The 25538-nt window shown below is 34.5% G+C and overlaps 1 protein-coding gene across 1 annotated transcript in view; it reads left to right on the forward strand.

The window, feature by feature from the left end:
* Window positions 1–25538, forward strand: part of LOC145678368 (zwei Ig domain protein zig-8-like) — an 887136-nt gene that overhangs the window by 825001 nt on the left and 36597 nt on the right. Inside the window, exon 9 of the mRNA XM_081748434.1 lies at window positions 5461–5617. Within this exon, the coding sequence (XP_081604560.1) occupies window positions 5461–5576 (116 nt within the window). The 3' untranslated portion in view covers window positions 5577–5617. The remainder of the gene's footprint in view (window positions 1–5460; window positions 5618–25538) is intronic.

Consider the following 25538-nt stretch of genomic DNA (forward strand, 5'->3'; position numbering starts at 1 on the left):
GATATAATAAACTAACAACATTTAATTTCTTGTTAAAGAGTAATTATTTATGTCAATTACTGAGGTAAGTCATATACTATAAGCTACATATATTATGATAAATTGCTACTTACCGGAACAACTTTTGACGTTTTCTTTACGTAAGAGTCGACATCAAAAGAACCTGCTTTTATTATTGTTTTTCGCGAACATAATCGCGAATGGCGACACTGGGCCTTACTTTGTATCAGAGCTGACATTGTAATTATTAATCTTTGAACAAAATAATATCTGCTGTATCTTGAAGCACAGGTGCAGTTACAACGTCCCACGGTTATGCCGGTTAGGCTAAAGGAGACGGTGATTATGAGAGATGAGTGAAATGGTGGAATGAAGAAAGTGGGAGGAAACGGGAGAACCCCGAGAAAACCCACGAGCACGGTGTTTGTCCACCACAAAGTTCACTTGGCGGGGGCTGGGATCGAACCCGGGACCCCAAGCACCAGAGGTGAACGCTCTACCACTGAGCCACCGCGCCCTTTTCTGAATACAAGTAACGAAAGCATTACACATGACAAGCTTGGTCTCGGGCCATTCTTCCGTCGTCATTCGTTTTTACTCTTTTGAAATGTAATGAAATATTTCAGTTTTATGTTCCGCGATTGTGTTATGCACGATAAAGGACACAGTGATGCTGGGAATGGTGGGAATTTAGAAGTTCATTGAAAGAGTTGGTATCCGAGATATGCTTTTAGAATGTTTCATCAAGTGTTGTGGAAAATATTGAAACTACAGGAACATTATTTCATGAACATGACAGAAGATTGCCGACAATGTCCAAAGAAATAATGCGTTAGGATTTCAACAGTTCAAGGATTACTCTACGTAAGCCTGTTTAAAGAATATCACAAGGAATTGGAATATTAAATTGTATGTGTCAAAGAGTTGTGATAGAAAGCCGACATACATGTTTATCTATTTACATTTGTCCAGGAATTTGAAGTGTAGAATATGAAAAACACAGTACATACAGCCATTGCTTTCAGGCGTAGATTGATTGCTGGTATTCTGTCCGTACATTAATACTGTAATGCACGTGGCTTAGGAATGAAGTGTTGTTTCATTTAGCTTGATATGTAAATTTCTGAAGCATATCTAAATAGACCAGTGAGGAACTTCTTCGTTCCCAGAAAGCAAGTGTGTTCTTTGATTTATTATAAAATGCATAATTGAATACAATTTTATTAACATTGCTAACTGTGACAAGTGTTGTAAACATTGAAACATTGCAGGATTTTATGAAAATGTTTAACAAGAAAAACTCCGAAAATCAGATAGAGTGATATACTACATTTCTGCTACGCGTGTGACTGTAACTGAATTCCTCTTTACCAACATTTGCTTCAAGTAGTTATCAGATCCCAATCAGCTGGTTTTCCCGACCAGCTTTTTTTTTCCTGGGGTCACCTAAAGTGGAAGATTTCCATGATCGGATCATATTCTGATGGATTTACGAAATAATTCGGTGTTAGAAGTATCCAAGGTTCTAGGTGACAGCTTCAGAAACATGTAGCGTGATGTTCGGTAGTGTTTGGACATCCAGAAAGGACAGTTACAGTTCACAGATGATGAGAAGAACCCTAGCAGAAGTAGTGTGACGTAGGTATGGGCTCGCTCACTTTTCGCATGGGGGTTTCAAATGAAACCACAGAATAGCACACAGATAACTACCCGGAGTAGCAGACGGCATCTAAGTATAGACCACACCTCAAAAACCGAAAATGGACTTGACCGTGTCGTTGACCTTTCCCCGCTTCCCCTCTTTTAGGGTTCTTCTCGTCATCTGTAAGCTGGACAGAGCCTGTTGCGGTATTTCAGCTCTTCTCACAAGCATTGCATATTATTATTTCATAATTTCTCGTACTATTTTTTGAAAGTGATATTTTAGAATATCTTCGAGGGTAACATCTGTAATGTGAATAAATGTATAAAGCTTTTTTTCAGAATATTATACGATGAATAGCCTTTGTGTTGCAGTCAGTTCCATACCAATGACTTCAGTCACAACTATGCTAGATACATATTTTTAGATTTTTGAATATCTCACAAATGGACAAATATTACATTTCATTTATTTCAATTATTTGTGTTTTATATTGCTGAATTCAATATATCACAGCAAAAATTATAAAATACAATTTTGGCAATGCAAACAATAGAATATAACTTTATTTTTATAATAATAGTTTAGAGGTGTGGAACTAAAAGGATCTTAATTATTTCGTATAGGAAAAACTTAATTCTGGATACAATATTTTGTTGATGTGAGTAATTTCCTGGATCGAATTAGTATTGCAAAGTGTATTAATGTATATATTTTTAGAAGCAAGTGCTGTCACGTGTTACTCTAGGAAATATTTTCTGTTCTTTCCTCTGTGTCTTTCGCCTGAACTAGAAGTCTCCCATCTTTCTAAATAATCCCCACCTTTTTATTTCCGTGTAGGTTAATCATAAAAAATATCTTAAAGTCAAGTTTAATTATTTTAAATGAATATGGAATTTCATATCTGTAATCGTAAGCGATTCTGAGATACATCTTGTTATAATTATTGAAAACCAACTTTATCTTCCCTCCTCGATTCTTCCATTTGAGGATTAATATCTTTGCTTACAGGTAGTACTTTATGTTACACACTGTTCTAGATCTAGCTTAAGAAGTTTGGTCTAGATGTTGATCAGCCAGTCAGTCAGAACTTCTCCTTTAATTTAAAGAGATTAATAATATAATAAGTTGCGAAGCTGAAACTTCATATTTTGTTAATAACGTTTTAATTGACAGAATGCCAGATATTTTCAATAAGAAATAAACTTCAATTCCCAAATCGATGATAATAAAATTAATGAATTTTACAACGTAACGCAGAAGTAATATGAATAAGTGTGACTGTAATTTAAAATCTAGTATACTTATTTGTATGTATCCTTTTCTTAATCGTTTCCATTACATACACGATATTACATTAATGCATTTTACCTTCATTGCTTCACTTACTGTTATTCTTCTTATTCCAGCATTACATTTGCCCTTTCATAATCCTTGTGTTTTAAGCGAAATTTAATTAAATGTTTAATTTGACTTTGCTTTACGTTACTTTTACTAAAAGCATTAACGTATACTTTTATAAATTTTGAAATTGGTAAAACATGTTTCTAATATGACTCGAGAAACGTATGTCTTGAAGCTTAAGATTAGAACTTGACACATCTTTGTCACTTTGTCAATTATGTCATCAATATGTAGTTCACTCTCTGACACGTATATATGTGTACGTATGACGCACAGGCGCACATACACATGTACCACGATATGCCCAACGGACAGTGGAAAAATAGTGGCTGGACAGTGAATAGAGCAAACGAAGACTCATTTTCATTCGTTTGAAGATTTGATTTTCCGCTTTGTTAGTATTTTGTAGCCAACGAATCGTAATCCCACAAGCTTCGTTTCATTCTTCCCCCGTGACACTGAAACGATGGAACTCTTTTAACGTACTTTGTGCTCTCATTTCGCTTCCTTTTTTACTTTTATCCTAGACCTGAACTTGCTAATAATTGCTACACAGCCTCAAAACCACTAAAAGAGTCCAACTCTTTGAACTAGAAATGTGACTAGTTTGAATAAATAACATTATCTAGTAAAAAAAAGGTACTTTTGTCTGTTGCCTAGCAAAAAAGAATAATGGAATTTGCTCCTTCGGTTTCGTTCAAGAGAACCATACTTGTAGTAGTTACACAATATATATCTTTCTTTAATATTTCGGAGATCAATATATTAATTATTAGGATCGAAAATGGAACCATAAATTGTAATTCTTCATTTATTTAGTATGTAAATCAGATGGACCTTTGAGGACCATCATTTATCTGCTTTTTGTCTGCAGCCGGGGATCTAAAGAGGCATTATCACTGCCATTAATTATGAAACTGACATTTAACCTCTTGTTCCTATAATAACTATTTAACTTTCTACAGTATTCTTTTGTTGCATTAGATTCAGTCCCAAATAACAAATAGTTGATTTTCATAAAATAAAATATTTTCTTTTTTAAAACTGAATCTCCTTAGAGAACAGATGTTCAAAAATATAAATTTTAATGCTTTATTGACTCAATATTCGTCTGCATATCTCAGACTTGAAAAGATATGTTTAAAGCTTCAAATATAAATGAAGCATCGTGATTCAAGTATACTTTCGAGATACATGAAAATCTATGGATACATGTTCATCTTGGTTATCTTCGTAAAATTACCGGTGTGAAATTGTTTCTTGTTTTTTTTTTTTTTTTTTTTTTCATTTTAGCTACACGTGGGTAAGAAGGCGTAGTGCTAGCTTTATTTCTCTTTGGGGCGAGCGGTTTTATGAAAATTGAATATAATCTTACTTAAAGATGTAGGAAACATATCATTTTAAGAGAAACTGAGTTTGTACAATTATAGCATTTGACTTGAGAGACGGATTTTTTAAGTGAAATGAGTCATGTGTATAGGAAAATTGGTAAAAATGTACTAAATAAAACTATTACCAGCTAGTACATCAATCATATGCATGCTTCTTTCTCATTGTTGTTTTATTTGAGTTTAAAGTCCCCTTCAGCATCAAAGCTGTGTGATACTAAATTTATAAATTCATGTTGAAACTTAACCACATGTGCTCTCTCCTCCAATCGAAATAAAGAATCTTGTACCGAAGGCGTGTACGTAAACTATATAGACACGAAGGAGCTCACCATGTTTCTTCGTGAATACTGTTTTGAATAAATTAAGAATTTTAGTAGTTTCCTTCATATCTTTACTCAAATTAGTTAATAACTTATTACTGTATTATTTTCTATAGATTAATTTTATGATTGAAGTGTAATTTTGCTTAAGAGAATTACTGTGTACTTTCTACTGCATAATTACATGTGAAATTTAACCAACAAATATATTAGACATTACTAAATTGCAACCGCTATGGTATCTTCCTCATGTACAGAAAGCTCAAAGACATAAAAGCAGAACTCCTAGACTAAAGTTTCGTAACGTTTACATCTTCTACCAAGTGTGTTACGTTAAATTGCTGATATAAAATATTACACTCTTTCTTGCAAACGCCAATGCCCTCAATACAGGTTATCTAAGCAACTGACACACACTCGACTTCAGAATAATAGTAATAGTACGTAACTCCTCTCTCTCGTATATATCTTCTTTACTCTCCTTCTAACACAAAGAGATCCTCAGATGGATTCAAAGATAGCAAATCCATCCTAAGACCATTAAGTTACCTATTAATGAAATATTCTGACTGAACTTAGGTGAAGGGTGTGTTCATTTTCAATTTCTTAGTTCTGCAATTTTCTGACGTTTTTGTGACATTACTTATGATGGACTATCTCAAAAATAAAAAAAAATAATTTTGCATTTTTCTTCACATTTCAGGTGAATTACCTGCCGCAGTGCAGCATGGGAATTCCAGTGTGCCTTTCGGTTTTTCTAACTTGTGGTTGGAAATTTGGTGCCTGGTGTTGGCCTTACGAGTTGCAGTTTATAGGTGACATTAAAATATGTAAAACTTCAGATCCCTCATGTCCCTCAGGTAATGTAGAGTATAATTTTCTTGTAATGTATTCATCATAATTTAAAATAGATTATATGTTTACCATTAATATAACTTGATTGTGAACGTAAGATAATTTTGATAGGAGAAAACCTAAAATTAATTCGATAAAATACTCCATTGCTAATTATTAATTGAATGAACATTGTTAACCTCAAATATTAACTCTGCAACTTTTATAAACATATACACTATATACGGAGTTACACTAAGAAAGAGATTAGCGAAACAGGTTGGAAAGTCATTATTAATTGACTGAGAGATAATTACGAAGCTAAAAACTCTGCTGAAAACCTATATCAAATGTTTCTTATAACTTATTTTACATTGGTCCTAATACGGAAAAAATAAATAGTGATAAGACTGCAAAATTAGTGCAAGCACTGTCTGAAAATTTCATTAGTGACAACACGTAGGGAATTGATTAATTCTAACATTGCTTTAATTAAAGTATGTCAAATATTATCATAGATACCTCGTATAGAAAGTTGTACAAGTGCGTTCTTTATGTAATCGAAATACACAAATCATAAATATAAACTTATTATCTGTTAAAGCGAGAGAGGGACATGGTAATAGCTTTATGTAATAATCTAGAACTAGAAAGCACGGTAATGTACTCGTCTGTTATTGAAGTAATACTGAATTCAAATATAAATTTTTATATCTCCTTTTATGCTCACATAAAATGCCATGTTCTCAAAAGTCGGGAAAACATTATACGTTATTTCACGTAGAAAAAATAGATATTGATATAATACACATTAACTATTTCATACACTACGAAATTATATGTCGAGATGTTAAAATCTCCCATTTTGTTCTATCAAATGTTTCTATTGAGCTCAACATCGATTAATGATCTGTCTTGCACATTTTATTCGACATTTGCAACGATAAAATTGTTCGATCACTACATCTAAATTCTCAATATTTATAACAGAAAGAAGCGTATACTCTATTAACGTTTTGTACTAGCAACTTTTAATTTCTAAAGTAAATTCTAAGACAACTGCACTTAAGTGACATATACACAAAAAACTTGTGTGTTCTATTATTAAAATGCAAATATTTAATAATTGATAAACAGTAATGTCAGTACCCTTACAACAAGCATCTACTGTATGGAACCATTAATACACAGTGTGTCATAGATTATCGACAGTGTCCCGTAGCTATTAGGAACAAAAAAAGGGGTTTATTGGATTGGTAGAACTATACCCACTGTCTATACTTTTCGATTCAATATGGAAAAAGTGAGATTACCATTAGTGATTTTTTTTTCTTGTAGCTTATTGCTTGTTGTCTTAACACTTGAAAGAAACGTAAGTAATGGTACGTCAATAAGGAAATTCTGAACAGTGATACATTGACCTGCTTACTGTGATAATCAAGGTTTATTATATTCAAATTTCGTTAATATTATTTTCATTTAACATAAAAACTGTGATTACTTTTATTAAACATGTAATATTTCTTATTGCATGTAACATTTGTGATAAGGTGATGATACTGCAACTCATATATCAAAAATTCTTCTTTTTCATATAATTGTGCAAGTGGGCATTTATTCTTTCCACAATACAAGATTTCATAGTCTGGAAATCTGAGCACACAGCGTTGCAGTTGTGAAATGAGTCTCAATGGTTATGACACAGCACTTAATTCCATATAAATAGCTCTGATAATAGCTCTGATTCGATATTCAAAATGAAGAAAAATTAGTGAAGTCAAAGGACATATAGAGCACTGAACAAGAAACTTAGAAGAACTTCACGTCATTTACAAGCTTAGGTCTATGTATACTTTTAAACATACTCCAACATTTAGCATTTGCTCAATGTACTATGCCAACATTCATTAGTAAAACTAATAGAACTCAGTGTTTAGAGGGGGATCAGAATATTACTCCGAGGAAAGGAGCATGCTGACCATCATTACTCATAAAGATAAAACTGAAAGTCAGAATTTGAACTTCCAAAAGAACCTAATTCTTCTCTATAATTACTGTGCTAATGTCAATGTTATTCCTACAGTTAACATGTTACTAAGTTGTCCATCAATGTCTCTGATGACTCACACACACACGCATGCACAAATTACACATAATTCACATTAAAAGCAATAGTTGTTCCATACTGTATACTCTAAATTAAAATCGTGCTTAATTAAAATCTTATATACTAAAATTTTACAGAATTTTTACCTTTATTACAAGAAAACAAATATTATTTCGATCCTGCGTCTTTTGAAAACAAAATGCCTAAATTTAATCTTAACACAGCAAATTTCATTGCTGATTATTTTCATAAGCGCAAGAATAATATAAAATACTGCGAGCACTTTTCTATAATCTTGCTATAAAACGATACTTTTCATGCATTATTGCTATATTCATATTTTGTTTCAAGTGTCTATGGAAATGTGGTTGTGCTTTTGTTTCTAATTCCATAAATGGAATGAAGGATATGTAATTATTAAGATGAAGAATTGCAAGGCCGTAATCCACTGTCTTAAATATTCAATAAGACCAATCATTTCCTCATTACACAAGCGTTTTTATACCTTATTCAGTACGACGTCCACAATCACTTCTAACTCTAATTTTGTTATTGTTACTAGTGAGTGGTGAGGGCTTTTATATATATATATATATATGTATATATATATATATATATATATATATATATATATATATATATATATATATATATATATATATATATATAATTGCACTCTCACTCAGTGATTAACAAATGGAAAGTTAGTTCCACCTTTATAGGGGTTGATTTTTTTTTAACTTGTCGAATCTCATTCTACATTTTCATTTTTAAATTTCAAAAGATTTGTTTGGTACTGCACTGGTTAGTCTTGGAAAGTTTAACTACTTTATCTTTCCTCATAATCTATATTGAGCTATAAATATGATTGCTACCTTCCATTGTGTAGTCTTTTTATTTTATTTATTTATCTTCGCGGTGGCTCAGTGGTAGAGCGTTCACCTCTGGTGCTAGGGGTCCCGGGTTCGATCCCAGCACCCGCCAAGTGAACTTTGTGGTGGACAAACACCGTGCTCGTGGGTTTTCTCGGGGTTCTCCCGTTTCCTCCCACTTTCTTCATTCCACCATTTCACTCATCTCTCATCATCACCGTCTCCTTTAGCCTAACCGGCATAACCGTGAGACGTAAAACTCAAAAATTTCATTTTTTTTATTTTATTTATCTTTTTTGAGCACACACAAAATAATAGTAGTTTGGGAACTTCCTGAAGCGCAACATTGTTATAAAAACAAAAGGTTTAAGCATTGAACATCAAATAAGAATAATTCGGGAAATAGAAAATGGAAAGAACAAGTTACTATATGTCGCCACGAATTTGGTTTGGTGACAAATATAAACGATATGGAAATAAAATGCAGCGAATTAATGAAGCTATACATAAAAGAGATGCTTGATGTAACAATTGGCCTGATCGAGTGGTCTAAGACTAAATCATACCCTACTTACTTTGACTCATGCTTTTATATTACACATCTCAGTTACAACGACACTTGTTTGTAACGACAAAATTTTTTTTTCTGTTAGATGACGTTATATCCTAGTGCAAATGCATTTTATATTTTAAAGTATTTCTGATGGACCACCAATTGCTAGTGACCGATGTTGATGTTGCATCTTGAGGCAATTGACCAGCTTGTTGAAAAAATAGTTATAGATGTCACTGTGTATATATAAAATCCAAAAGAATGAATTCATATTTAATACGTGATATGTCGCAGCTATGGGAAGTATTGATATGAGAACTGAACAAAATTTATCGCTAACTTTTTTCAGTGTTGATTTATATGGGATAGCAGGTTGTTTCATTAGCGTATACGAAGCGAAATTAATTCGCATGGAGGCGAAGATAGGCTGTTCGTTTTCTTCTTCCTTATTTCAAGGAAGGTGGAAAATAGGAAGAAAATTAAATTAAAGAAAAACAACTTACGGTGATTTATTAATTTTCGTAATATTAGGGCATTCAGTCAGAATGGATGTCACGGTCAAACAATATTTCATCTGCAACTCATTTATAATGGAAACTGTTAGCAGATAATCTCAAAAGATGTCTTAAAATATTCATAAAGGTTAAATGATTTGAAACTTAATTTTAAGATTTATTATTTTCGGTCCGTTACACGAATACATAGAAGATGTATCGCATATATACTTAATTTTCAAGTAGAGACGAACGTACACACATTGTGATTATTATAATATGTTTTGTATTGATAAGCTCTGTCGTCTATTTAAGCTTTATTACTGAATAATGTATTTACTTCTTTCTTTTAATAATAGGGTACTTTCCCTTAATACAGGTACGAAAAAATAAATCACGTTACGATTTTCGAATAACTTGAAAGTTATGCAGTATTTTTACTAGAAGTAACATATACTATACATTGTAAGAAGAAAAAGTTGTAATAAACTCTCTATCTTAAAGAGGGTTGATGGAACAGAAATCAATCTGATATAGTGATTAGTGACATGAAGTGGAATATTTTCCATTGAAAAGTTTCTCATTCCCCAAACCATTCTCACTATATATATATATATATATATATATATATATATATATATATATATATATATATATATATATATATATATATATATATATATTTTTTTTTTTTTTTTGAAAATGATTTCCTTCTAGAGAAATATCCATGACCAAGTATTAACTCTATATTAATCTACAAATTAGATCGAATGCATGTATAAGAATATTAACTATTAGAAAATTATAATTTTCTAATAACTTTTTTAAGCTGGAAATTTTTCCATCATATTTAACGAAAAATAATTCTGTTCTGAACAAATATCCACGACTAAGTATTACTCCACGTAAAGCTACGAAATAGATTCAATACATGTATAAGAATATTAACAGGTTAACTGTCATGAGTACCAATTATGGCACTCACATTACTTACCACTGTTGCCGTGAGTACCAAGTTTGGCACTCGAAACTTGTTTTCTTTTCTTTCACGTGGGCCTATATCGGTACTCAATTTCATGTGTTTTATCATGTATTTGGACAGAGTAAAATTCACTCTTTAAAACGGTAGCTTTAGCTTTCAAAAATCTTTATTTTTAAAAAAGTTATTGCATTATAGATATAACAGTTTTCTATCCTATGTCTGCATGCTCAGTGTTTTGATCACACAATTGAAAAAAAAAAAAAAACAGACTCTCGTGTGATATGCAAGTTGATGACGTAATTATGCCCGAGTACCATCTTTGGTACTCATGGCAACCGAGATAAAAACTTGCTCTTTTCCCATGAGTACCAAATTTGGTACTCGGTCATAATTGCATCAACTTGCATATCCAGCCAAATTTGTCCCTCCCACCTGGAAATGAAAATACTGCTGACTATGCAATTTTTTCCCTTGTCCTTCCCTGAGGATTCATTCTTTGGCTGGATATGCAAGTGGATGAAGTAATTATGCGCGAGTACTAAATTTGGTACTTATGAGAAAAGAGCAAATTTTTATCTCGGTTGCCATGAGTACCAAAGATGGTACTCAGGAACAATTACGTCATCAACTTCCATATCTGACAAAAGTCTGCATTTTTAGCAACTGTGGCATCTAACGAACCTGATAATGTAAAAAAAAAAAAAAAGTAATTCTCACGATAATGCCTTGGCAGTCAACCTGTTAAATAACAACAAGTTATAATTTTCGAATAACAACTTTGCAAAACTTGAAACTTTTCCACAACATTCTCCACTATATTTTTCTATCCATTCCTAGGTGGGTCAATCCATGCCAAGTAATCGAGAAAAAAGAAAAATTGCCGCTAGACCTTTTAAACAATCCAATTTTTCATGAATGTTTATACTATATCAGGGTACTTCAAAACCACAATTAATTATTTTCTAAAACATCTCGTAGCGATGCAGCTTCTGCCGTCATTTTGCGTTTTCTCGATTTCAGACGTTTACGTTTTTTGAATATCTCAGCATGCATTTGTCCTAGCAAATTGAAAGTTGCTGGGCGTGTCCAACTTGTGCAGAGCTAAAACTTTGTCCTCTTAACATTTTTGTCTGAAACCACTTGAAAGGGGTGAAATCAGGCCCGACTATGGTAGGGCCCATAGTATTGGAGCTATGGACCTTTAAAGTTCATTTTTTCACGTTTTCAGCAGCCTATAACTCCGAAAGGAAGCATTTGTGCATCCAGATTGGTCTATACTTTTTGTCTTATCTTGGTGTCAGGAAGATGTATCGCACACTTGTCGGTGCTGTTTTGAAACACCTTGTATATCAATATTAAAAATATCAAATTATTAGTAGGGGAGCTTAGGGAAAGTATCCTGCACTTTGTGTTAAAAAGGTGCCACTCGGATATGTTGTTCCCCTCATCCAACTAAGCAGGAATTGAAGTGGCCCCACTCCGACAGGTGGCCAGAATCCAATATGGTGGCTATCAAAGATGGCCGCCTCTGCGAATCCATAGTGTTGGTTTTAGAGGCATATATCTCCTTAACTAATAGTCCAATCTTCACGATTCAAAAACTAAACGACGTAGAACATAACAGGGTCTAACAAATTAGCAAAAGGTTTTACCTAACACTGAAATTAACACCTACAGAAATTATTTAATTTGGAACTTTACATTTCTTATGATGGAGTTTACTCATATTTTTTTAAAATAACAAGTAAACGGCTGGGATTATCGAAAAGGATGCCCTATAACTTTTTAAAGAGTGTTAAATTATCTTTCGTTTGGTGTATATTTCATTGAGATTGGTTAACAAAATACGAAGTTATGATAATTTAAAGATTCGCGTTGAGTCGATTGATTTTCCCAAATGTCGAGCGAGAGTTCATTTACCGTAATAAAACATCACTGATGGATGCTGCATTGTACAAATTCTTCATAAGTCCCACTTTCAGCAGAAGCACAAAATAGCCTGACCAACAGGCTCGTATCCAGGGGGTCTAGGGGGCCGCCCCTCCTAAATTTTTGCTGTCCCCCTAAAATTTTCACGGTAGGCTTGCAAATGAACTATAATATGGTGATGAACTATAATATGGCTGGATCGGGCCCCCCTACATTTTTGGGCTGGCTACGGGCCTACTGACCAAGCACGGTTATGAATCCAATATGGCAGCCATTAATTATGATTCATAAAAATTATTTTCTTTCGAAATATTGACCCGAGTATCTAAATTTGTAAACGAATACGTACAAAGTAATATCACCTATTCTATTACTATTCACTTTTATACTTGAATCAAGTTTAAGAATATCTTAAGAAATTACGTGCGTAGCGTCACGATAGAAAAGTTTTATTGTTTCATCTGAGTTGAAAGAGAACTGCACAGGAAGACTAAGAAGTAAATTCATGTCTTTAAACCATAGACATTGGCTTTATATCCTTTACAATATTATAAGGAAATTTCATAAAGCAATATATTGCTATAAATTAGAAAGTAAATAATTTCTTTCGTATTGTAAGAACAGAAACACAACACAAACACTTGGTTCGATAATTTGAAGTTCACAATATATCTTTTGGATTTTCTGTGTGTACAAACAGTTTTATGATTTCGAGGAACAGTTAATATTACTTTTTGTACAAGCTGTTCTATAAAGAATCATACATTTAAGTTTATCTATTTATTGGTATGTTTCCAACTTGGTGTAAATTTACTGTGGATCAACTGAATTTTCAAAAATAATGAGTGCTACTTACATGAAAGTTCTATTGGTCTAGATCTTCGTTTTCAATTTCCATCACCTTGCCACATGTTCCCCTACACATAGAACAAAAAAGCAGCACGGGACGCTTGCACTTCTACAACGACATCTTCGGGTACATGTCTTGCAGGCACATTTCAAAAAGAGTTTCCTACATGCTTCGTATACAACTGGAATGGAAGTCCATGTTGGAGAAAGTTCACTTCCATTGTCAGTCCATCCCCAGTTTACTGGTGAAGGAATATGTGCTATCTTCTTTATTGCCTGGCCCCAGATTTGTCCAGCTTGGTATGCTGCACACTTGGTGTGAAGAAGCAAGGCATCAGAAGTTGGAGAAAGTGCAGTAAGAGGTCTGCCCTTTTCCAAAAAGAATTCTCGCCGGGCTTCATTAACTTTAAATTTTTCCCTTGTTTTTTGAATATAATAGGACAACATATCGTTGCAGTGAATTAAAACAATCTTTGACTATGTTGTTACAGGGTGTGAAATAGTTAGGAAAGCTGTGGTCACCTCTGGATACAAAAGCCGTGTTTTCCATGCTTATAATTTTCCATGTCCGAGAAAGTATGACATTGTATCACATCCTGTAAACGCGCGGAGGCTTCGTAACGCAGTTGATTTTTCTTTTCCTAATTCTTTTGAAATATGATGAACTGGGAGAAATCAATGATGTTTCTCGGTGCCGAAAGATATCCATAATTCTTTTACACCGTGTCGCTCAAAGTCGTAGAAAAACGATACAGCAAGTATTACAACATCTGTGTCTACTGTGCGGATAACTATCTTCTTGTGTGCATTTAATGCTGCATCAAAGCAATGTAACATGATCCTACTATCAGCTTCTTCTAAATGATTTCCTGATGATTTGTTTTAAAATGTTGGAAGATTTCTTGAAGTTTCTATGTGATATCCATTACTGGTTGCTACCTCAAAGTTACTTCCTTCCTTTTACACATAGACTTTCAAAGAAAAAGGAACAGTTCTTATTTATTTGCGTCATTACGAAGGATATCGTTCCACTTGCTAGGAATTGGTGTATTTGGTGTTACTTTTGTCCTTACTCCTACACCCCTGCTTTCTCTTGTGGAAGATTTTATGTTCTTTGAAGAGTATCTATCCCATTTCAGATCCACTTGCTTTGTATGGAATGTGTCTGTTTCTCTTTGAACATATTTGAAGAAATTACACTGGAAATAATCACAAAATGTTTCTACTGATACTGGTTGCAAAATGTGAACCAAAATTGCTCAATCAAATAACAAAACATCACAAGAATTAGGAAAGTGTTCTTCTTTGATGTTGGCTTCACTCTCTAGAGGCATAACTAAGTCGGACTTTCTTGAGGATTGTGAATTATGGCAGAGAGACTGTGGAATTGGTTGACTCTCGTGCTGAAAGAATTCATCCAAGTCAAGTCGTCTTGTTTGACTGACTCGTAGTAATCGAGAGAATAGCTCAACGTCCATCTTAAGTAATTTTATTTCATTTCCATTTGTTTTATTCTTTTGGAGGGAAGAATGAAGCACTAGAGAAGATTTTTTCATGGGCGAAAAGAATGGCTTGGTACATTCTACTGATCTTTCTTGCACAAATTCCTTGTACGTATTAGACCCTTTTTCTTCTGTTGAATATAGGGATTCAATTATATCACCGCTATAGATGATTCTGGAAGCAACATTAACAAGTCTACTATTTTCTTCAAACGGATTCCCCGATTCGACGGAAACTTCTTTCAACTTTTCAACAGACGATTTAAATCTTTCTTGCATCGACGAGTAATCTTCATGGTGCTTATTATCAGGATCATATTCATTTATGATATTTTGAATTCATTAATTAGTCTACTAATTTCTGGTCCCGCTGTCATCCATTTGACAAGAGCATTGTCGTCGTATAAGAGACCAATCACTCCGCCATCCCCTTTTATAATTTTATTATTCTGTTCGTGAGCTGATCTATAGCTATTGCAGAGAAAGGTTTTGATGTCTTTTTTGTCACAAAGTAACCCATTTCGAAAGCATAATCTCAGGATGTGTTTCTTCCAACTTCTGCAAATCAAAAACGCGAACGGGGAGCCAACGAGCATAGTTAAGGTGGTCCATTGCGAAAAACAATTCTGCCATTAGTTTTAGTTTTTCAACGTAGAGCTTAAAATTTCATTGACGTATGGTTCTGATGTAAATTAAGAGTAAAATCACGAGACGGTAATATATTATCCAAAACTTAAACGTTGGACACGAAGATTTCTTTTCAGTATACCACTCATTGAAAGATTGCCCTGATGAAGAATTCTGATATGCATCACGCAGCAAATGATGTAAAACTGTCAAAGTAATCGGATGAGCAAAACGAGCTTTTGTAATGTGAGTTACTTTCAATATACTGTCAGCGGTTCCTGGTGTTGCTACATCTGACTTGTATAAAATTTCTACCCAACCACTTCCATCTAATCATTTGCCTATAAGATGCAGGAAGGCTTGTTCGATGTGCAATCCTCCCAGCATCAGAATTTGATGATCTCCACCACATAACTCTGGCCATTTCCATTGAATTCGTTTCCCCAAGGCCAATAGTGTTTGATCCATTACAAGAACCGGAACTTGTCCTTTGTTGACTTTGTCTGTAAGTTCTCGTACAACATTCATTTCGTGCCGTATCATAGCAACAGATATAGAGTCTTCCCTAAACAACGGAAGCAGGCAGCATATACTTGGCATTTGCAGAGTTTCAGTTTTCGAGGCATGGTGTACAGACCAAGTGCAAATAGTGTCATTTTTAAGCATGCTTCAAGCCAACATTCCCAGTTTTTTTCTTCTGCGAAAAATCCATTTCGCGGAAGAACTTTCTCTACAAACTGCGGATTCTGTTGAGGTAAAACTGGTTCCTTATTAGTGATATAGGCAGGATGTACTAGAGCAGGGATGCAAATAACCACTCGCCCGGGGCGAGTGGTTCATCGGTGCGGGCGAGTATTTAATATCATAACCAAGGTAAGTAAATGATTTCTATTGTGGGATGTAGGCTAGTAGCTTTTTTCTTGGGTGAGTAAAATTTTGTTGCTTATTTGCATCTCTGTACTAGAGCATAATTATCGCGGAGAGCAGGTGCAGTTCTCATTTTTATGTTCACTTATCCAGTGAGACATGGTCACGTCGAATGCCAGGGTTATCTTTAGAAGGATGCTGGAAAAGAGAAATGCTCGTACCATGAAAAAAATCCTTTGATGTTGTGCTAGAAGGATTGTAGTCAATATTATCTAATGCTGGAACGGTTAAAATACCTCGACGAAGATTGGAAGGACAAACCCATTTCGTCACTTTGATCTATCAAGCACTGAGAAAGACTTGAAGATATTTCCTGTACACGTGTAGACGAATTGCCTTGTGAATGCAGTTCATTTATGAGAGTTTTTTTTTTTTTTTTTTTTTTTACGAGTTTTAGCATACACGCTCAGCCCAACATAGAGAGGAAGAGGTGGCTCGCGATTGCTTTATACCTTGCTGCTTCTGTTTCAATATCGCCTGCTTTTTGATGGAAGTTATAAAATATAAGTTGGCTTGCTATAAACTTCAAGTTGCTTGACTTGCGTTGCTATCAGGGGTGACATGAATCATGAAGTAACATATTAACAGCAGTATTTGTGAAGGAGGAACAGAATCTTCCTGGCAGTGATTCTCAATTTTTCCTGCAAAATGACTCTTGTGGTTTGCCATATCCTTTCGAAGCATCTTACCAACACGACTTAGTGCCATAGCATCTTCATCAATGTCTTTCTCCAGCTCACTTATTATGTCAGATCCTTCTGAAAGCAAAACATCTCTGCCGGACAAATGAGCTGTTAGCTCTGGCTCAGGCCGGTAGCCAGCCCAAAAATGTAGGGGGGGGATGAAGTTAGGGGGGGCCGATCCAACCATACTATAGTTTATCATCGTATTATTGTTCATTTGCAAGCCTACCGTGAAAATTTTAGGGGGCCAGCGAAAATTTAGGGGGGCCCGGCCCCCCTAGACCCCCCTGGATACGGGCCTGCTCTGACCTGTGACGAAGAATCCTTTCACGAAATCTTGTACTACGAACTTCTATTTCTTCTGATTCAGGCTTCTTCATAATCATTAACCGTGTTTTGTACAATTTAAAAACATCACTCATTTTGAATCGACGACTTCTTGGTAACACAAGAATTGCGTAGTCGCCTCAAACTTTGCCTATTTGTGTGATTCCGAACTATTCCCGCCGAAACATTACACGGGTTTTACGCCATTGTTACTTTCAATGGAAATACTTCAAGACTAGTGCAGTTGTTATTACTCCAAGTTTTTTAAACACTCAGTTCTATCCGTTTCTTTTGACGCATTTCGAAACATGATTTGGAGTTCATTCCTTCCCATACTTACTCTGTGGGGCAGAAGGATGGGGGAGAGAAAAATGTTTGTTATTACTTTGTCGTACTTGTTTATAAATCTAGATACTTCAATAAATATTTCGAAAGAGACTTATCTTTATGGATGATAATTAATGGCCGCCATATTGGATTCATATAACCGGGCTCGGTCAGGCTGTCTTGTGCTCTGGTGAAAATGGGACTTATGAAGAACACATCATAAGAGAATGATTTGTTTCGTACAATGCAGCATCCATCAGTGATGTTTTATTACGGTAAATGAACTCTCGTTCGAAATTTGGGAAAATCAATCGACTCAACGCGAATCTTTAAATTATCATAACATCGTTGTTTATTAACCAATCGCAATGAAATATACACCAAACGAAAGATAATTTAACACTCTTTAAAAAGTTATAGGGCATCCTTTTCGATAATCCCAGCCGTTTACTTGTTATTTTAAAAAATATGAGTAAACTCCATCATAAGAAATGTAAAGTTCCAAATTAAATAATTTCTGTAGGTATTAATTTCAGTGTTAGGTAAAACCTTTTGCCAATTTATTAGACCCTGTTATCTTCTACGTCGTTTAGTTTTTGAATCGTGAAGATTGGACTATTAGTTAAGGAGATATATGCCTCTAAAACCAACACTATGAATTCGCAAAGGCGGCCATCTTTGATAGCCGCCATATTGGATTCTGGCCACCTGTCGGAGTGGGGCCACTTCAATTCCTGCTTAGTTGGATGAGGGGAACAACATATCCGAGTGGCACCTTTTTAACACAAAGTGCAGGGTTTGGCCATTTTTTTGCCTTAAGCTCCCCTACTATATGCCTTTTCCAGTAACAATTTTTCACAACTGGAAAATTTAAAGATATTTAGTACTTGATAATGAAAACAATACATGGCGTTTCTGTGTGTATTTAAAGTACAAGAAAAATTCAAACAGAATTTAAAGTTATTTCACTAAATGAAAAAGAAAATACATATAAATTCCTTATAACGAAGATTGCTTTACCCGTAAATGTGTCTGTTTCTCCACGATTATATAAGCACGGATTACTTCTGGCAATTTCTCACTTTGGAATAAACCTTTACACATGTTTCTCACTTTCTCTCTCTCTCTCTCTTTCTCTCTTTCTCTCTATTATAAAAATTATATTACTATTATATTACTATTATAAGAAGTAAAGGGATGGAAACGTCAAATTTTAATAAAAATGTTAAATACTCACATTCTTTAAGGTGCTTTTAATTTTCGATTTGGACTCCAAAGGCCAAAATAGCTCATATTGTAAATCTCATTTTCAGTCAAAATATTATTGAATATTGATGAAAAAATGTAGGGGTCAATGGAAAAAGGGCCTATCTCACACTTTTGTGATTTGGAAAGAAATGCAGTTTTAATGTAGAAAAAATCTAAGTAACGTAGGTATTTTAGTTTGTAGGAGTAGATACGGAACAGTATCACATATCCCACAGTATTCTGGAATCGAAACGTCCATGGCCGCCAATAGTTAGTAGAGGTGGCTTGGAGATCGAACACAACCATTGGTGGAAAGAAGGCATTTAGTAGGCAAGAATGCATATTCAAATTCCGCTCAATATAACTGAATCAACTTCTGTAATACATTATCCCTTTTCGGAATTCCACTTTTTGAGGTAAATTATAGACTTACAGTCAAACAGCTACTGCTTCTTTACTATTTATCGTAGGACCAATGTTCATAACTCTTTTTTTTCTTTTTCAGAATAGAGAATCCATTCCAACGGTATCACTTGCTTGTCCGTATCATACACCTGAAACGGGAAAATCGGGGAAACCCGGAAGTTTTTCGAAAAAAAAATCAAACTTTTTGCACCCCTCTGGTTCGGTTCTGGATTCACGTAGAGATCTGAGTTTTCTTGAAAAAATATGTAGTTATGCAAACTATCTGAAGGTGACCCATTATGCATACGTATATATATATATATATATATATATATATATATATATATATATATATATATGTGTGTGTGTGTGTTGTGTGTGTGTGTGTGTGTGTGTGTAAGTTTTCTAAAAATTTACTGCGATATTACTATTTGGACTAAAGTCATGGTTCTAACGCCTTTTTCTTCAGTATAACGCACTATTTCCAACGGTTCCATTCACATGTCTGTATCGCATACCTGAACTGTGAAATTCGGGAAAAGCCGGAAATTTTTCTGAAAAAGCACTCCCGAACATTTCGCCCCTTTGGTGCAGGTCTGGGTTCACGTAGGGACCTGAAAATCTCTTAAAAACTAACTAATTGCATACATATTGCGTGTGCAAAATTTCAATCTGATATTTTGGAAACAAAGGGCAGAAAATTGTTTTAAAATCTGAAGGTGACCCACATATATATTATAAAAATTACTGCGACATTACTATTTGGCTTCGATTCATGATTCAAACGTCATTTTCTTTAGTGGAAGTCACCTGTTCCAACAGTACCAGTCACATGTCTGTATCACACACCTGGACCGGTAAATTCGTGGAAAACCGGATTTTTTTCTGAAAAAATCACCCCCTCTCAAAATAGTTGCGCCCCTGGTGCCCAAGTTCAGATCTCAGAAAAAATAACTTGAGTTATACTCAAAGGTGAACATAATCCGTATAAAAATTTTAATCTAATATCTTGAAAACTAAGAGCATGAAACATTTTTGAAATTTGCCTTAGCAGAAAATGTCACGCCACTCTGCTTCCACTTGGCGAATCCAAGTTGAATATCTAGCTCCAAAATTTATCGGAGGTGTTCTTTGGTTTATGCTTGACTGACTAATAAAAGCCCGGCTTGAATACCTATTGTAGGCATTAAATAAGCGGTCAAAGACAACTCTACGCCATGGTAACAACAGATACCATAAATCCTAAAAGGGGTCTTGTCGAGTTATGTTGTCTTTGATATTTGGCACTCATCGGGCTACACGCAAAAAACAATAGAGATCAATCTTAAAGTGGAGAAATTTTTCGTGCATCGACTGAACAGCGAAAGCCAGTTTCAGCGCTTTTCATGCTTATCAATTGTCGTGAACTCCTTGTAAGGTAACATGTAAGTTAGGTTGCACCTGTGCAGGGGTTTGTTATAACAGCAAATGCACTCAACCGACCTAATGAAGCTATAACAGTCAGGGGTGGAAACACTACATGTATAACAAAGATGAACGAAGATTTGAGTAAATTGGTCAAATGTAAATTCAGCTAAACAGAAATCAGCTTTAATTGCTTCCAAACGTGCTACTACTATCAGATTCTTCACTTCTTACCAATGTAACTTTAAACGACGTAGATACTAGCTTCTCTTCTTCTGTCAAAGTCTTATATGTATCATTTAAATTATATATTATTTAAGAAACGATCAACCTATTTTGATCAAATTAACACATCGTCCAAAGAGATTTTTGGAGTTCTTCATTCTTTCAGTAAGCTATTATTATTATTATTATTATTATTATTATTATTATTATTATTATTATTATTATTATTATTATTATTATTATGAGAAAGATAAAATCGAAGTAATTGTGGTCTGGAGGATTAGAAAAGATATTTAACCATTTAATGTGCTCCCGTATTTTCGAAAAAGAATTAACACCTCCTTTCAGGGGCGTCGTTTAGGGGGCAGAGGGCAATTTCCCCTCCCTGAGTTTGAGAAACATACTTTGCTCAACTGTCTACTAATATACTAGTAAAACCCGTGAAAACCTTATATCGGTGGGGGCCTTCCCCTTCCCCCAAGCCAAATCTGAAATGATCTAAAATGACACCCCTGCCTCCTTTTAGTAGCATTTTCCCTTTTCTACTACTACAAAACATGAAAATATTATTTATTTTGATGATACTATTATTATTGTAAAACTACGAAAGACAACAAATATGAAATGAAATTTGACTTCAAAATGGATTACATAAAATTAATTTATATACATTGTCCTTCAAGATTGTACAGACTACTTCAAAATTCTTGTAGCACAAACTTTCTCACAGTCGTCTTTTAAAATATGTCTTTGTTTCTCTTGTTATTTAACAAGTCAATATGTCACATGCACTTCGAGTCAAATGGAAATACGTTTCATTCATATAAGAGCAACATGAACTTTCATCAACGCTGAACAGAAAATTTAAAAGAAAAAAGTATATATTACTTACGAATAGCAGAAGAGAGACCACATTCAGGATTATCACAATAAAGATCACTATCAGTTTACCAACGTCCTCATATTTCTGGTAACTAATACCATTTTAGATTTCACTCACACAACTAAACTGTTTACTAAGTTTGATTGGACGTACGAATTTCTATCCTTTATTATTCATTACACGAATCACAGTTAATGAAGTACTACTAATGTAGAAATTTTGCATATATGGGAAGTTTGTTTGATAATGGCTCTTTTCAAAGTCACGTGGTTAATTAAAAAACACTACATTTGCTTCATTTAAATTACTCTAAGAAATATTAAAACAAGATTCACATAGCACACGACTAATAACCAATCAATACTTTACATGCGTTACTTTTTGAACAAAAATTGTACACGTTTTGGCTCTTTTCCGAAGGCATCCAACACAGCAGATATAAATTCTGTTTAGTTCTTTTGTACAGTTTTTCGACTCATCATGCATAATCCTGTTAATCGTTCTTCAGACATGGTAGATTTTAACCAAGTTTTAACACGCCTTAATATACTAAAACTTCTTTCAACGGTACAAGTTGCAACAGGAAGTGTAATAGAAATTTAAATTTCCTCCTTTATTGCTGGGTAAAATGTAAATTGGTCCATCAAGTTGAAAAGAGTGAGTTTTTCTAAATTGGCAGAATCCAGATTTCTATGTCTCCACAAATCAAACCAACATTCTGCCTGAGAAATGAAATTTTCTATCTTGTACGTTCGGCTTACTTCTTCCATCTTCTGCAAGAACTGAGACTTAGAAAGATTTCTCATCTCGGATGGATGTAATACAAACAGAGAGAAACCTGGACTATTATCCTCAGAAAATCTGTTATTTAGTGACTGTAAAAGAGAATCGATGTATGGGACAAAAATTTCTCTGTGATTATATTCTTCTTGAAATGGGATGTCGACCAGCTTGAACTTGTTGAGACGAAGTTCTTGGAACTGTTAAGTGAATATCAAGTTCTTTCGCTACACTATTACACTTTTGGAAAATCGCTTAAAAAGTTTATTCTACGTTTAATATGTGATTTCTAACTATACCAATCAATTCATTGATATGAGACTTTGCTGCCATTAAGTTCAATTGGATTCCTTGTAAGACTTGCGCCACTGACTCAAGATGGGAAGAATAATTACTGACAATTACCAATCAGACTATGAAACTACCGTAGATCCTGTACAGAAAAGGCGATAAGCATTGCTTCTTATATGTGATACAGGAGAATAATAGATAAGTCTTCTAATGCACGCATTATTAGACCGAAGTGTTCAGAAAATATTTTTATGCTATTGTATTTAGAAGTCTATCTAGTATCTGAAAGGAGTGGGATGCTAGGAATAAGTTTCTTTCTCAATGGGCTTTCACGAAAGAAAGTAATGATTTCTTTAACAGTGTCGACGGTGTTGCGTATGTCGGAAACAGGAGAGAATGTGTTAACAAGATTTAGCTTATGTGAAGCGCAGTGGTGAAAAAATACTTTTGAACATTCTTTCCTAATAATACTTTGCACTCCATCACTACACCGACCATGCCACGGTAGAACAGCCATCAAAGCCTTGTCCAACAAGTTCACATTGAGATAAACCGGTCTCTTCTAAAACCTTCAGAATTTCTTAACAATGTGTTCGTCATTGAACTCATCTAATGGAATGAATTCGATTAAGTCTTCGCGTACTTTATTTTCACTGGGGTCATAAAATCAAATTCCTATCGATAATTGTTCTATACCCGCAATACCGGCTGTCTCGTCTGCCAACACGCTGTAGTTCTTGGAAGACATAATCTTAGGTTTTATATAATTTCGGAATAAAATATTACCGGCAATTGATATAAACTCATTCTGAATACGTACTGACACATGCTTGGCGGTTTCAGCGGCAGTCTCAAAGTGCTGTTTTAATAAACCATCGCCAGAATCCACCCTAAATTGGAGAAGATAATAGAAATTACTGGAATTGAAATCCTTCCCTTTCAAAGGTAAGTCATGTGTTTCACAAACTACAATTGACTCAATAATAGATGATAGCTTATTCCTGTTCTCCTCAACTTGTTTCTGAGCTGCTTCGTTTACTTTCTGTTCAGTAGGTAAAGTTTTGTTATCATAACGTTTGATAAATCTTGAACACATACTGTGGATGCGATGTGCCATTCAGATTTTTCGTGTAAACGATAACAGGCAAAAAAGTCATTGTACTTTTGGAATGGAGTTACAATAAAAGACCCCTGAAATCCCCTTTTTATAGGTAGCCGAAATAAAACACAATGCCTACATAGCCCTCCCTATAGCTTTCTAGAGTATGAAAGCCAAACAAAATGACTAAACCATTTGTATAGAAAATTACGCTTTCCAGTCACAGCATATTGTTTAAAATTATACGTTTGGCTAGGCTGCCATGGAGATACTAGGAGATTATACTGGTACCTGTCAGTGTCCGACAAACATGCCTGGGAATTTAAATCAACATAATCCCCAATATCTTTGGAATCATAGCTGATCACGTCACTTAAAACACTGTCAGAAAATGTGGAATCAAATTTGGAATATTTGGAGGAAAATACACTCACTTCGCTGTCATTTTATAACTCCACTTTTCCACTATCACTTAACTCCACTTTTGCATTAACACTTACTGCAGAAGAAGTATCTTTAGAAAAGGTAGTTTCTTTTAAGAATATATCAATCTTTGTTTTTTCCTTTTCCTGTCCATTGTTGGAGCAGAGAAAAAGGCCACTATTAGTTTAATTACACTCACAAATTAAAAAAGATTGGAAACAAATATCAACAAGTGGTTTCCACACAGTTAAGAACTCAACTGAACTAACTTGAACCTCTTTTACTTGAAACATTGACTAGCTACCACAAATAGAAATTTATAATGCCCAACTGGTGACAGATGGTGTATTTTTATTAGCATCCCTTCCTTATCAGCCAAAAATAACATTCCATACAAAGGAAGTTTGGTAGGCAGGTTATTTGCCCAACTTTGAAATATGGATTAGCGAGTATTCATTATTGGTGACAAGTAGCAGGTCATAGCTTTATGGGTCTTGCTTTTGAATACGGGTAAGGGCTAGGAGAGAGGGAGGCAATAACTACCGTCTCTTTTTCCTTGTTTCAACAAAGAAAAAAGAGCAAGCCAGCCCCAAGCCATCGAACGCATGACCCCCCTTTATTTTTAAAGATGTTCCATTTTGTGTGCTTGTCCTTGCTCTCCTGGAAAGATCCTTTTTTCGATTTATAGAGCAAACCGCCCGCTGAATTAAAATATTTATTTTCATTTGTGAACTTGACTCAACCCAAGTCACGTGTTTGAAGGGATTTCATATAAGCAGCGCAGAGATTGAGAGAGAGAGAGAGAGACCAATGCATATTTTTAACGATGAGTGTGTCTCCTCTTTATTCGAAGAAGTTTCGGTCACTTGGGAAGACGGAGTAATGCTACCTTGTTTTCCTGACATTTGACTTGGAAGACCAGCCAAGAGGTCTAGCAGGTCAAAGTAATCTGTTCTTGAGTGCCAAAAAAACAATTTCAAGATATTGTTATAATAAGCATTTTACATCTG

The sequence above is a fragment of the Thermobia domestica genome, chromosome 2 (assembly GCF_964235325.1).
Source record: "Thermobia domestica chromosome 2, izTheDome1.hap1.1, whole genome shotgun sequence".
NCBI lineage: Eukaryota > Metazoa > Arthropoda > Insecta > Zygentoma > Lepismatidae > Thermobia > Thermobia domestica.